The 13,101-nt window shown below is 38.5% G+C and overlaps 1 protein-coding gene across 4 annotated transcripts in view; it reads left to right on the top strand.

Annotated features, from left to right (window-relative positions):
- The window catches only part of LOC150078026 (sister chromatid cohesion protein PDS5 homolog A-like), a 797,139-nt gene that overhangs the window by 610,359 nt on the left and 173,679 nt on the right, over positions 1-13,101 (top strand). For all 4 annotated transcript variants that reach the window (XM_090384327.1, XM_090384329.1, XM_090384326.1 and 1 more), the window contains exon 25: positions 9,177-9,381. In XM_090384327.1, the coding sequence (XP_090240453.1) occupies positions 9,177-9,381 (205 nt within the window). The remainder of the gene's footprint in view (positions 1-9,176; positions 9,382-13,101) is intronic.

Here is a 13,101-nt window from a genome sequence, read left to right as displayed (position 1 = left end):
CTTGATCATAAAAAATTTTTATTTATATTCATGATGGAAAATGTTTGTTCACATATGTAGGTTGATCCAAAAATAACAAACATTTTTCAGGCAAAACCTTTAAGTTCGTTGAATTTGTCTGAATTAAGAGTATTGTAAAATTTACAGATTTCCTCACGATGGTGCAATTCCCTTAAATCGGTATTGCACTGCAGATCTATAATCTGAAGCTGTAGTTCACTCGGTGTGCTATCAATTTCTATTGAAAATGGGTCGTGCACTATTGCCAAATTATATGAGAAATAACAAAACTTGCCTCTACAGTAGCTTCTTGTTCCTTAGTTAGTCACGTAAATACATTTTGTTGTCTAGATAAATTTTGAATAAATCCATCAGCAGTTTTCTTTCTCGCTTCCGGAGTTAAATTGGCACCATTTTCGGAATGTTTAGTAGTTTCAACACTGAGACACTCTCCCTGCAGATGAGACAAATAGTCTTGTTATTTATGTTAGCAAAAAAATATTTTGTGTTCCACTCTTCATTGAAGACACGATGACAGTGATGTGGACAGAGAAAGGCGGAGGATGAACATGGCTGCCGACGTCTGTCTCGCATTGTTTCAGCCAAGCAGTGAGCCACAGTGGCACGATGGTCTTGTTGAATTTTTCATTTTTTATTCATTTTTAAAAGGGCATAAATATTATTTTTATCGCTACTGGCACTAAGATTATAACCGAAGATAACGCAAAAAAACTGTGGGATGATTGTCAGATAAAACAGATTGGAACTGCGGCCGGTCAGCAGTCCTGTCCTATTACTCCGCCACCGCAGCAAAGCCGTTGTCGTCATCACCAGTTGTCTGTTATTACCTCAATCAGATTACTGTAGTTTTGTGCGGTTAGTTTATAATCGCAAATTATACTGTTATAAAAGCGCCTGTTGGCTCGCTCCGGTTCGTGCACAATTTAAAATTCTATCTCAGTTTGAACAATACAGAGATGATAAAACAATTTACAAGTTGACAAATTGTATAATGTATTATAATATACAAATTTATTTTTTAAAAAGGCGCCACAAAAGGCATAAAATAAGTAAACTTTTTTTAAAATACAATTAAAGCTTGCAGGGTGCACAAAAATGTACGGCGGGCCATAGTTTGCCCCCGGGCCTGATCAAAGACCATCATTAGCTGCATTATTATGGGGGCCGCCAATCCACCAGAGTCCTATTGCTAATACCACGACACAGGACTCTACACCTCAGCTGTGTGAAAGAACATCGGCATTGGAATTTGGATGATTGGAGACGGGTCTCCTAGTCCGATGAATCCCGTTTCCAGTCATTTTTAGCAAACGGGAGGCTGCGTATCTGCCTGATACCGCATGAAGCTATGCACCCGTCATGTCAATAAGTAACTGTTCCGGCAGGTGGACAGTCGGTAATGGTCTTGGGCATGTTCAGCTGGCACACGTTGAGACATCTGGTATGTCTAGACACATTGTTGAATGATCCAGGTTATGTGGCCATCCGTCCATGCATCCCTTCATGGTCATCATACACCCACAGGACTCACTGGACTCTTCCAGCAAGACAGTGCACCTCTCCACAGAACTGTGGTGACTAAAACATGGTTTGAGGACAGAAATCCCATGATTTCTGTCCATTCAGTGTGTATACTACTATGGGTAAAGTCCTCTGTCTCCCGATAATTTATATGCATCCCATGCATTTTTCTTCTCTGCCATGAGTCTATTTAGTTCATCTGACATTTATTTGTGCCTAGACTTTGAAAAGTATTTCTTGTTATGAAATGCAGCATACTTGCAATATACAGGATATATCAATGCGCATTAGCATTAGTAGAGACATACGATGCAAGAAAGCAAGCCCTGCTCCCATTTCATCCCTCCGTTTGTTCCAAATACCTGTCCAGCTCAGCCTTAAATTTATTTAGGCTATCAACTTCCACAACAAAAGATAGAAGTCTCTTCCACTAATCAACTACGCGCTGGCTAAAGGCAAGTTTCCAGATCTATCCTACAATTCTCTTTCCTCAATTTGAATTTTTGCCCTATCAGGTGATTATTCTGAGCAAGAGGAAGAATCCCATCGGCATTGAGAATGCTCAAACCATTCAAGGCTTTATACACCTCAATCAGATCGCTTCGCAGATTTCGTAAGAGCCAACCTTTCGTTCCATTCACTAATACTGTTGCCCTTCTCTGTACTCGTTACAACAGCTCTACATCCTTCTTAAAATGAGGCTTCCAGACCTGTATACAGTACTCAAGGTGTGGCCTGACCATTGCCTAGTACAAGGGGGTAATGACCTCCTTATCCCTGCTAGAAAAATTCCTGTATATCATTGACAAGACACTATAAGCTACACTTTCAGACCGTCTGCACTGCTTAGAAAACTTCATGTCTGCCTGCACAATTACTCCCAGGTCATTTTTGTTCTCTACCACTGTCAGTGTAGTACCACAGAGTTGATACATCACTCTGGGATTACTGCTTCCCATATGCAGTACTTTACATTTGTCAATGTTAAACCTCATTTGCCACCTCTCAGCCCATCTGCTCAACTTTTCTAGATCCTATTGCAGCAGCGTACTGTCATTAGTGTCCTTAACAACCCTGCCAACTTTGTATCGTCTGCAAACTTGGACATTAAGCTTGATCATCAATATCATTCATAAATATAGAAAACAACAATGGACCCAACACTGAACCCTAAGGGACTTCACTAATAACATTAGTCCACAATGAGCAGTGTCCATTGATTACCACTCTCTGTCTTCTCCCCCCTCAAATTTGCCTCCAATGTCACACTGCTCCAATTTGTGTAGCAGTCTTCCATGTGCAACAGTATCAAAAGCCTTTCTAAGATCCAAGTATATAATATCAAAGCTATTCCCTGCATCCAGTTCTTTTGTGACTGCATCATAGTATCCAATCAAATTGGTCAGGCAAGACTTCCCCTTAACAAAACCATGCTGTGTCCGAGCTATAACTGAAGTCTTGTCTAAATGATCCTGCAGTGCTTCTTTAACCAGTGCCTCCATTAATTTTCCTGGAACAGAAGTTAAGCTCACAGGTCTATAATTACTTGTGTCAGCCTTTGATCCTCCTTTGTGAATTGGGGTCACATTTGCACATTTCCAGTCTATGGGTAGCTCCCCTGAGTCCAAGGAAGCTCTCATAATTATGGCTAATGGTTTGCTTACTTCCTTTGCTGCCTCCTTTAATATAACTGGATAGATCCCATCCACCCCGGGTGCCTTTCTTGTGTTTATCTTCAACAATTTCTCCTCCACTTTACTCCCAGTTATTTCAAGATTCTGTAGCTTACTGCTAGAGTTGAATACACCTCTGGCATTCCCCTCGCTGAATAACTCCTCATGTGTGAATGTCGATGCAAAATATTCATTTAGTTTGTTAGCTACCTGAGCAGGATCATCAACAGTTGACCCATCAATATCAAGTGGACCAATCTGATTCATCCCCTTCCTTCTAGAGTTTACATAAGTAAAGAACTCTTTGCTGTTTTTCTTTGCATCCCTTGCCAAGGATTTCTCGTAATCTGCCTTTGCCTGCCTAACCTCCTTTATAACTTGGTTGCATATCAACTTGTATCTATCATAGGCTTCTGTGTCGTGTGTTAATTTGTAAGTATCCCATGCATTTTTCTTCTCTGCCATATGCCTCATTAATTCATCTGACATCCATTTTGGCCTAAACCTTGAACAATATTTCTTAGTTGGTATGTAAAGCCTAGTAGCTTCCAAGATAAGTTCTTTGAATGCTTCCCATTTTGAATTTGCTGTTGGTAACATCATCAGTTGGTCCCACTGTATAGAATTTAAATACTGTCTCAGTCCATCGTAGTCACCTTTAAGGAAGCAATAACCCTTCCCTTTACCCCTAATGGTAGTTACCTCTTTGAGTAAATCCCACTTCAGCACACTGTGATCACTGCCACCTAGTGGTTCATTTATCTGCAGATTCTTAATGCATGAAGAATCACTGCTGATAATCAAATCAAGAGTATTACTCCCTCTAGTTGCCTCCCAAACATGCTGCTGTAGAAAACAATTATCCAATAAATCCACAAAAGCCCTGCTAGTGTGTGAGTGACCAGCCCCCAAATTCCAGTCAGTATCTGGAAAATTAAAATCTCCCATTATAAGACTCTCTGATTTACTGGCCCACTCTATTTCCCTGTACAGTTTCTTATTATACTCATCAGAGTCATTAGGCCTATAGCACACTCCTACTCTCAATTTTGATCTCCTTATGTCACACCAAACTGACTCAACACTGCACTGTCCAGCGATGTCGACTGGCTTCACTTCCTTGGTTTTTATGTGTTTCTTAACTAATAGCATAACCCCTCCCCCCTTCCTATCCTGTCTATCCCTTCTGTAGACGTACTCCCCAAATTCCTGTTCTGCATTCCTTATATCTGTGTGACACCAAGTCTCTGATATCCCAACAATATCTGCCTTTGATGTTTTGAGCAATACCCCAAATTCATCAAATTTATTTACTAAACTCCTAGCATTGGTGTACACGCAAGTATACCTGCACCTGTTTCTACTCTTAGCTACCCTAACACAATCCATGTGTTTACTTGTACCGCAATGGCTCCCAGCAGTCTCTGAAGTATCATGCATCTTGTTTTTCAGGCTTCTACTCATTTTAATAGAAGCAGTGCAAGAATCTCTTTCACCTCTGCCAGTGGCTACTGTCAGTCTATTGGTCTTTGTCTCCCCCCAAGCTAGCAGTTTTCCGACCCACCTACGATGCCTTCTACACTACTTACGTAGTTCAAATTTATGGGTTAACTATGGTGTATTTACACCGATACTATATATTTAATATAACTCGATAGATCCCATCCACCCTGGGTAACTTTTTTATGTTTATCTTCAACAATTTCTCCTCCATTTTCCTCTCGGTTTTTTACAAAATCATCTAGCTCACTGCCAGAGTTTAACTTACCTCTGGCATTCCCCTCCCTGAATAACTCCTCATGGGTGAATGTAGAGGTAAAATACTCATTTAGCTTGTTAGCCACCTGAGCAGGATTATCATTAGTACAACCCTGCCAACCTTCTTATCGTCTGCAAACTTGGGCATTAAGCCTGATATACTATCATGAATATCATTTATAAATAGAGAAAACAGCAATGGACCCAACACTGAACCCTGGGGGACTCCACTAATAACATTAGTCCACGATGAGCAGTGTCCATTGGTTACCACTCTCTGTCTTCTTCCACTCAACCATCCCTTTATCCATAGCAGCCATTTTGTCTCCAATGCCACACTGCTCCAATTTTGCAGCAGTCTTCCATGTGCAGTAGTGTCAAAAGCCTTTCTAAGATTTATATATGATATCAAAGTTATTCCCTGCATCCAATTCTTTTGTGACCACATCATAGTATCCAATCATATCACCTGACATCATTCCTTCAAATCTAGCTTTAGTGTATCGTGTCACTTATAAATAGATTGAGAAAATACTTCCACAGTAAATCATGGTTTGGATTTAATATAACGGCATATGAAGGAAAACCATTGTATTTTGCTAGTAAAAGTAATATTATGGGGGGGGGGGAAGGTAAGCGTTTATCATCTGATACCCCTTCTGACTGATCATTGTGAGTAGCAGAGATTGACATGCCTACCCTGTTATCATAGGCCTTAGTTAGGGTGTTTATCCCTCACTTGCTGCTGTTTCAAACACTGGCAAGTGGGGGATAAGCACCCTAACTAAGACTAAAAGATTCATTCATAAAACTGTTTTCGTAATATATTGTATATAAGGTTATGGACACACTGTATTTTGCTTGGTTCTAGCCTGAATTGTTGGTGTAAACTAACATCACGTTCTTTAAGTAGTTAAAAATGAAAATATTTCTTTTTCTTGAATTATCCAGCACCAATAGAGAGAAAAGTGTGTTTTCTTGATCTATGTATAAGTGACATAATACACCACAGATTAGTAACATACTACTACTTACTACTCTGTGATACACTAAATCTAGATTTGCAAGAATGATGTCAGGTGCATTGATATATACCCCATATAATGCTTCCCACTTATTGTTGTTTGTGGCATCAGTTGGTTCCACTGTATAGAATTAAAAACTATCTGAGACCACTGTAGTCACCTTTACGAAAGCAAAAACCCTTCTCTTTATCCCTGATGGTAGTTACATCTTTAAATAAATCCCACATCAGTACACTGTGATCACTGCCACCTAGTTGTTCCTTTATCTCTAAATGCTTAATGCATGAATAATCAGTACTGATAATCAGATCAAGAATATTACTCTCTCTGGTTGCCCCTCGAACATGTTGCTGTAGAAAACAATCATCCAATAAATGCACAAAAGCCTTGCCAGTGTGCGAGTGACCAATCTACAAGTTCCAGTTAGTATCTGGAAAGTTAAAATCTCCCATTGCAAGACATTTTCGTTAACTGGTCCAGTCTATTTCTGTGCACATTTGTTCATTGTACTCATCAGAGTGATTAGGCCTATACCACACTCCTACTCTCATTTTCCCTTTCCCAGTGCTTATGTCACACCAAACTGACTCAACATTGCACTGTCCACCCATGTTAACTGAATGCACTTCTTAGATTTTATGTTTCTTAACTAACAGCATAACCTCTCTTCCCTTCCTATTCTGTTTGTCCTTTCTGTTCACATCAAACTCTCCATATTCAAATTCTGCATTCCTTATATCTGTATGATACCATGTCTCTGATATTCCAACAATGTCTGCCTTTGATGTTTTGACCAGCACTTCAAATTCATAAAATTTATTTACTGTACTACTAGCATTGGTGTATCATGCACCTATTCTCACTGTTAGTTACCCCTAACACAGCCCATCTATTTACTTGTTCCATGATGACCCCTAACAGTCTTTGAAATCCCCAGTAATTTGCTTTCCAGGCTGCTCTCATTCCAATAGAAACAGTGCGAGAATCACTTCCACCTCTGCCTGCAGCTGCTGTTAATCCCCCCCCCCCTCGAACCTAGCAGTTTTTTGGCCTACCAACAATGCCTCAATAGCATCAGCAGATATTCTTGCATCCTTTCTATTTAAGTGTATCCCATTCCTGTAGAAGCAGTCTCTCCTGTTAACAAGCTCAGACCCAGCCTGGTGCAAAAAATCCTATCCAATTTAGCCTTGCACAATTTCTCTAGGACCGAATTTATTGATGAACTCTCGTCATATACTCCCTCCTATTGTGTCTGGGCTGAAAAGCAGATACTTTCAAATTTAACCTTAACTCATAACTTTTTTTTCAACATTGACCCTACTTGGTAAGTAAATCCCCAGATCTCCTTCACTTAATGTCATTAGTGCCATACAACAATGTCACCTTTTGTGCCCTTAAAAGGTATCTGCTCTACAACATCATCAACATTTGACCCTTGCAGACACATCCCTGGTCCTATTCCACCTATCCTTTTTGCACAATATATTTCCCATTTCCCTTACAATAGAGTCACCAACTATAACTAGCTCCTGGTGGACCAGTGCATTCTGCCTTGGAGATTGCCGCTGTGTTGCCTGATGCACAGGAGTGAGCCCTGACATTGAGTTGGGCAGCTGAGAGCTTGATGCCCCCTATTTTAATTCATTCGAGAGCATCTACCCTACACCTCAAGCTCTCAGACATCCATCAGTATGCTGAGTTGCCGCGTAATTTCTTCACACACTCTCTACACCTATCACACACAATGACATCCTCTTGCGCTAGATCATGTCCTGTTCCAGGAAGGTCCCCAAACATTTCACAATTGGTGGGGGGGGGGGAGCTGAATCACAAAATTTTGCCAAAAAGTAGTCCTCAATAGGCAAAGTAACCTTAACCTGAGAACTCAGTATGTTAAACCTCAGGAACATATGTATTTGATCTAACATTCCTCACATCCATTTACTAATGTCATTTCTTATATATATAGAAATAATAGGTACAGGAGTGGTAATAAAAGAAATATATGATGGAATATAGACCTGGGTTACTATGTAGAGTAGAAGGCACCCAATGACTATAAATAAATAAATTCTAGTAGGTTATGCTTTTAGTGTGGAGAGAACAGCAGAGAGTGTAATCAACCAAAGGGTTAGATAACGTAGAAAGGCAGTAACAAAATACACAATTTGAACCTGCAACAAAAAGTCAAAAATATTACATTATAAGTACTTAGTGCTGTACTTCAGATGATTTCAACATCGTTAACGAGGGCCAGCCGTCAAAACCAATCAAAATGTAGCAAAAAGTAATGCTCTGTTTCTGCTGTTCTCTCCACACTAAAAGCATAACCCACTAGCACTTATAGATATATATATATATATATATATATATATTTTTTTTTTTTTTTTTTTTTTTTTGAAGAATGAGGCATGAATTTGTTATATCAGTATTTTTAATATTCCATTTCCATACCAGACCTAACAAAGAAAGATGCTTCAGCCGAATTACGAGTAGTCTCATAGAATTTGAGGACTTGTTATTTTTGGATTTTAGGCATATGGCTACATAATACACAATGACACAGTGTATTGTGTCATTGTGTGTTCGCATATCAATTTGCATATTCTGTCAGCTGAAAAACCTTGAAAAACTCATGTAGGAAAGAAAAAAAGTCTCACTTTTGCCACTTGATATTGGCCAACTACCGCCTCTGTTGGAAAGACCTTTAGAAATTTCTCCAGTTTATAATACGACTCAAATCCAGACTGCTTCAAAGAATCACTGTACTGAGAGGAGCTCTGCAAGTGATCAAGTTATATTAAAAAGTGAAGGAAATAAATTTTATTTATTTTAATGAATTTATTTATTTCCTTAACCCCCCCCCCCCCCATTCCTTTTTTGAATCTCTTTCAATCCCTTTGCACCATTCTTCACAAGTGGGCTACTTGGAGGTGAGTGTTGTAAAATAAATAAATTTTACCTTAATTATAAATTGATCAATTTTAACACTAGCTTTGTCATATCACAAATCTCGTTAATTAAATAAATAATTGGTTAGTGCCTGCTTTGTCTATCAGTGTTGTAGAGTCTTGACCCTGTTTTAAGCAAGTGGCAACCCATAATTATATGATATTTTACTATTTGTTATTATTTAAAATTAAATGTGTATATGTATATTTTGTTTCCAATAAAGGATGAATGTTATCATGTACGAGAGAGGTTTTCTCAAAAGCTGCACAAAGGTTTGATGTCTTTGCGTCTTCCTTTGGATTTTGTGGCAATATTTTCATTGGGAGGTCTTGAAAAAACTCGGGAACTGAAAACTCTGTTTAAACAGTTTTTGCTGGCTAACATTAATAAGAGAAGAGAATATCTGAAACAGCATCCAGTTAGCACTGGTGAGTATTTTTGTAATTTTAAGTTTAAAAAAATTTCTTTGAATAGAAAAGGTTTCACCTTTTGTAAAGAAATGCTTTCATGATATGGCCATAGTTACCAGTGTGCCAATAAACCTTCAACAACATGAACTGACTACTAATTTCATTGTTAGTAGTCAAGTCATGAAATTTAATAGCTAGTATATTCTCAAAATTAGAAGCACTTTTTCCTATATATTATTGAATTTTGAAGGAATTTATGAATATTTCTTATTGATTTTTTAATCCATTTTATTGTCTTAACTTTTCTTCAACTCATGACTGTTCTCGCGGTTCCTGCTCTGAGAAGTCAACAGTGTGTTTCCTCTTATTTTACTTGTGGCCAGATTTAATTAGTGTTTGATTTCCTACATAAGCAAGGCTACAGAATTACTTTTTTTTTCCTCCTTGCAAAATAAATTACTAGTTTATTATTATTTTTTAATGGTTTTCATGTATTATCATTATTATTACATCCTATTATAGTAACTTCCATTATAGTGTTTCTGAAGGTACTTTTCCCAAAGAGCACTATAAGCGTGATATCCTTGCTTATAGTGGAGAAATTTAAATTTTTCATCAATATTTTGGTAGATAACATTGATTTTTTTAGCTTTCTTTTTGCATTGTTTATGAAGAAATGGTTTATATGTAAGTTAAACTCTGAATGCTTAATATACTAAGCTTGTTTGCTTTTTTTTTTTTTTATCCCAACCTTTTTTTGCATGTCATCAAAAAAATGAAAAATTTTTAAAATATTTTATCAAATATTTTTATCTAAACATATCATGAGTATTGTTGCAAATGTATTATAATATAATAATAATATTATTAAAGAAATTTACTAGTGCCATATTGAATAAACACTAAGATACTGATTACTGTATCACTAATTCATTTCTTAGTGTGTCTTAGTCAGTACCTTAGTAAAGCAGATGAACAGTGTTGAATTAAGATATCACATGCAGTACTGACAACCAGCCACAACAACAATATGACATTTAATAATAATAAACTAATAAATTAAATATGATCAACCATTGAGCCCTATTTCTTTGGAATGCTGCATAATAGTAGTAATAGTCATAGAGGTATGTGATGCAAGAAAGCAAGTGTATGAGCTTTTTTTTTTTTTTTTTTATAAAAACCCCAAACATGAGAGGTATTAGAACCTATAGTACTTGGGGTATCGTGCTTGGGTTGTAGGTTGAGAAGATGAAAGAAGATATTTGTTGACTTTAGACTTAAACTTCTGTAGACTGTAATTTTCAGGAAATATGAAGGAAGGTTGTTCCAGAAAACAGCAGTTGAATGAATAAATGAGCAAGATGAAAAGTTGGTTCTGTGAGTTTGAAGTTGGACAGTATATGGATGCTGGCTGGAGGCGGTATGTTTTGGACTGTTTTGAAAGAGAGAGCGGGAATAATAGAAGCCAATTCAGAAGAACGGTGGCCATGGAAGTATCTGCAGCAGAACAGTACATCTGTGAGACAGCAAGTGGAGAGACTCTGTTAGAGAGGAGTCATTAACTAACCTAACTGCCCTCTTCTGAATGGAATCTAGAAGCCTGAGAGAGGTTTTGGGGTAACCACCCCAGATGTGGGAAGAATATTCCATGGTAGGGCAGATTTGCGATTTGTACAGAGTGAACAGATGTTTGGAAGAAAAGTAATGCTGGGAGCGAAAGAGAAAACCAAGTTTTTATAGATGCAGAGGAAGCAATATTTGTAATGTGCTTGTGCCAAGAGAGATTAGAAGTCAAGGTAATCCCCAAAAGAGATATATCAACTTGCCTAGAAATCGGAGTGTCACCAAAGGTGAGCATAGGAGCAGAAGAATCCTTTTTATAATTAGCATTAGCAGAGGCATTTGATGCAAGAAAGCAAGCTTATGCAGCATCAGCCAAAAAAAAATAAATAATAAATAAAAAATAGCCACTTCCACTTCACCCCTCTGTTCGTTGGAAATACCTGTCCAGCTGAGCCTTAAACTTATTTAGGCTATCAACTTCCATGAAAAGGGATGGAAGTCTGTTCCACCGACCAACCACCTGCTGGCTAAAGGCAAATTTCCTCACATCTATCCTACATCTGTCTTTTCTCAATTTGAATTTATGCCCTCTCAGGTGATTATTCTGAGCAAGAGGAAGAATCCCATCAGCATTGAGCATGCTGAAACCATTCAAAACTTTATACACCTCTATCAGATCACCTCGCTGGTGCCTAGTCCCCAGACACTGTAATTTGCAAAACTTAAGCCTTTCTTCGTAAGAGCACCCCCTTTGTTCCATTCACTAATCTTGTTGCCCTTCTCTGTACTCGTTCCAGCATCTCTACATCCTTCTTGAAATGAGGCCTCAAGACCTGTATACAGTACTCTAGGTGTGGCCTGACCATTGCCTTATAAGAGGGAATAATCACCTCCTTATCTCTGCTAGAAAAATTCCTATATATCATCGACAATACACCATGAGCTACTCTTGCAGCCCATCTGCACTGCTCAGAAAACTTCATATCTGCCTACACAACCACCCCCAGGTCCCTTTCATTCTCAACCACTGTCAGTGTAGTACCACAGAGTTGATACATTGCTCTGGGATTGCTGTTTCCCATATGTAGTACTTTACATTTATCAATGTTAAACTTCATTTGCCACCTCTCAGCCCATCTGCTCAACTTTTCCAGATCCTGTTGCAGCAGCATAGTGTCAGTAGTGTCCTTGACAACTCTGCCAACCTTCGTATCGTCTGCAAACTTGGACATTAAGCTTGATATACCATCATCAATATCATTTATAAATACAGAAAACAATAATGGACCCAATACTGAACCCTGAGGGACTCCACTAATAACATTAGTCCACGATGAGCAGTGTCCATTGATTACCACTCTCTGTCTTCTCCCCCTCAACCACCCCTTTATCCATAGCAGCAATTTGCCTCCAATGCCACACTGCTCCCATTTGTGTAGCAGTCTTCCATGTGCAACAGTATCAAGAGCCTTTCTAAGATCCAAGTATATAATATCAAAGTTATTCACTGCACCCAGTTCTTTTGTTACTGCATTATAGTATCCAATCAAATTGGTCAGGCAAGACTTCCCCTTAACAAAACCATGCTGTGTCTGAGCTATAACTGAAGTCTTGTCTAGATGATCCTGCAGTGCTTCTTTAACCAGTGCCTCCATTAATATTCCAGGAACAGAAGTTAAACTAACAGGTCTATAATTACTTGTGTCGCCCTTTGATCCTCCTTTGTGAATTGGGGTCACATTTGCACATCTCCAGTCCAAGGAAGCTCTCATAATTATGGATAAGGGTTTGCTTACTTCCTTTACTGCCTCCTTTAACCGGATAGATCCCATCCACCCCAGGTGCCTTTCTTGTATTTAACTTCAACAATTTCTCCTCCACTTTACTCTCAGTTATTACAAGATTCTGTAGCTTACTGCCAGAGTTGAATACACTTCTGGCATTCCCCTCGCTGAATAACTCCCCATGTGTGAATGTCGATGCAAAATATTCATTCAGTTTGTTAGCTACCTGAGCAGGATCATCAACAGTTGACCCATTGATATCAAGTGGACCAATCTGATTCATCCCCTTCCTTCTGGAGTTTACATAAGTAAAGAACTCTTTGCTGTTTTTCTTTGCATCCCTTGCCAAAGATTTCTCGTAATCTGCCTTTACCTGCCTAACCTCCTT

This window comes from Mastigoproctus giganteus, chromosome 11 (genome assembly GCF_048544385.1).
Source record: "Mastigoproctus giganteus isolate SK-2022 chromosome 11, ASM4854438v1, whole genome shotgun sequence".
Lineage (NCBI taxonomy): Eukaryota > Metazoa > Arthropoda > Arachnida > Uropygi > Thelyphonidae > Mastigoproctus > Mastigoproctus giganteus.
Note: the sequence above shows the minus strand (reverse complement) of the source record. Positions and strands in the feature narration are given on the sequence as shown.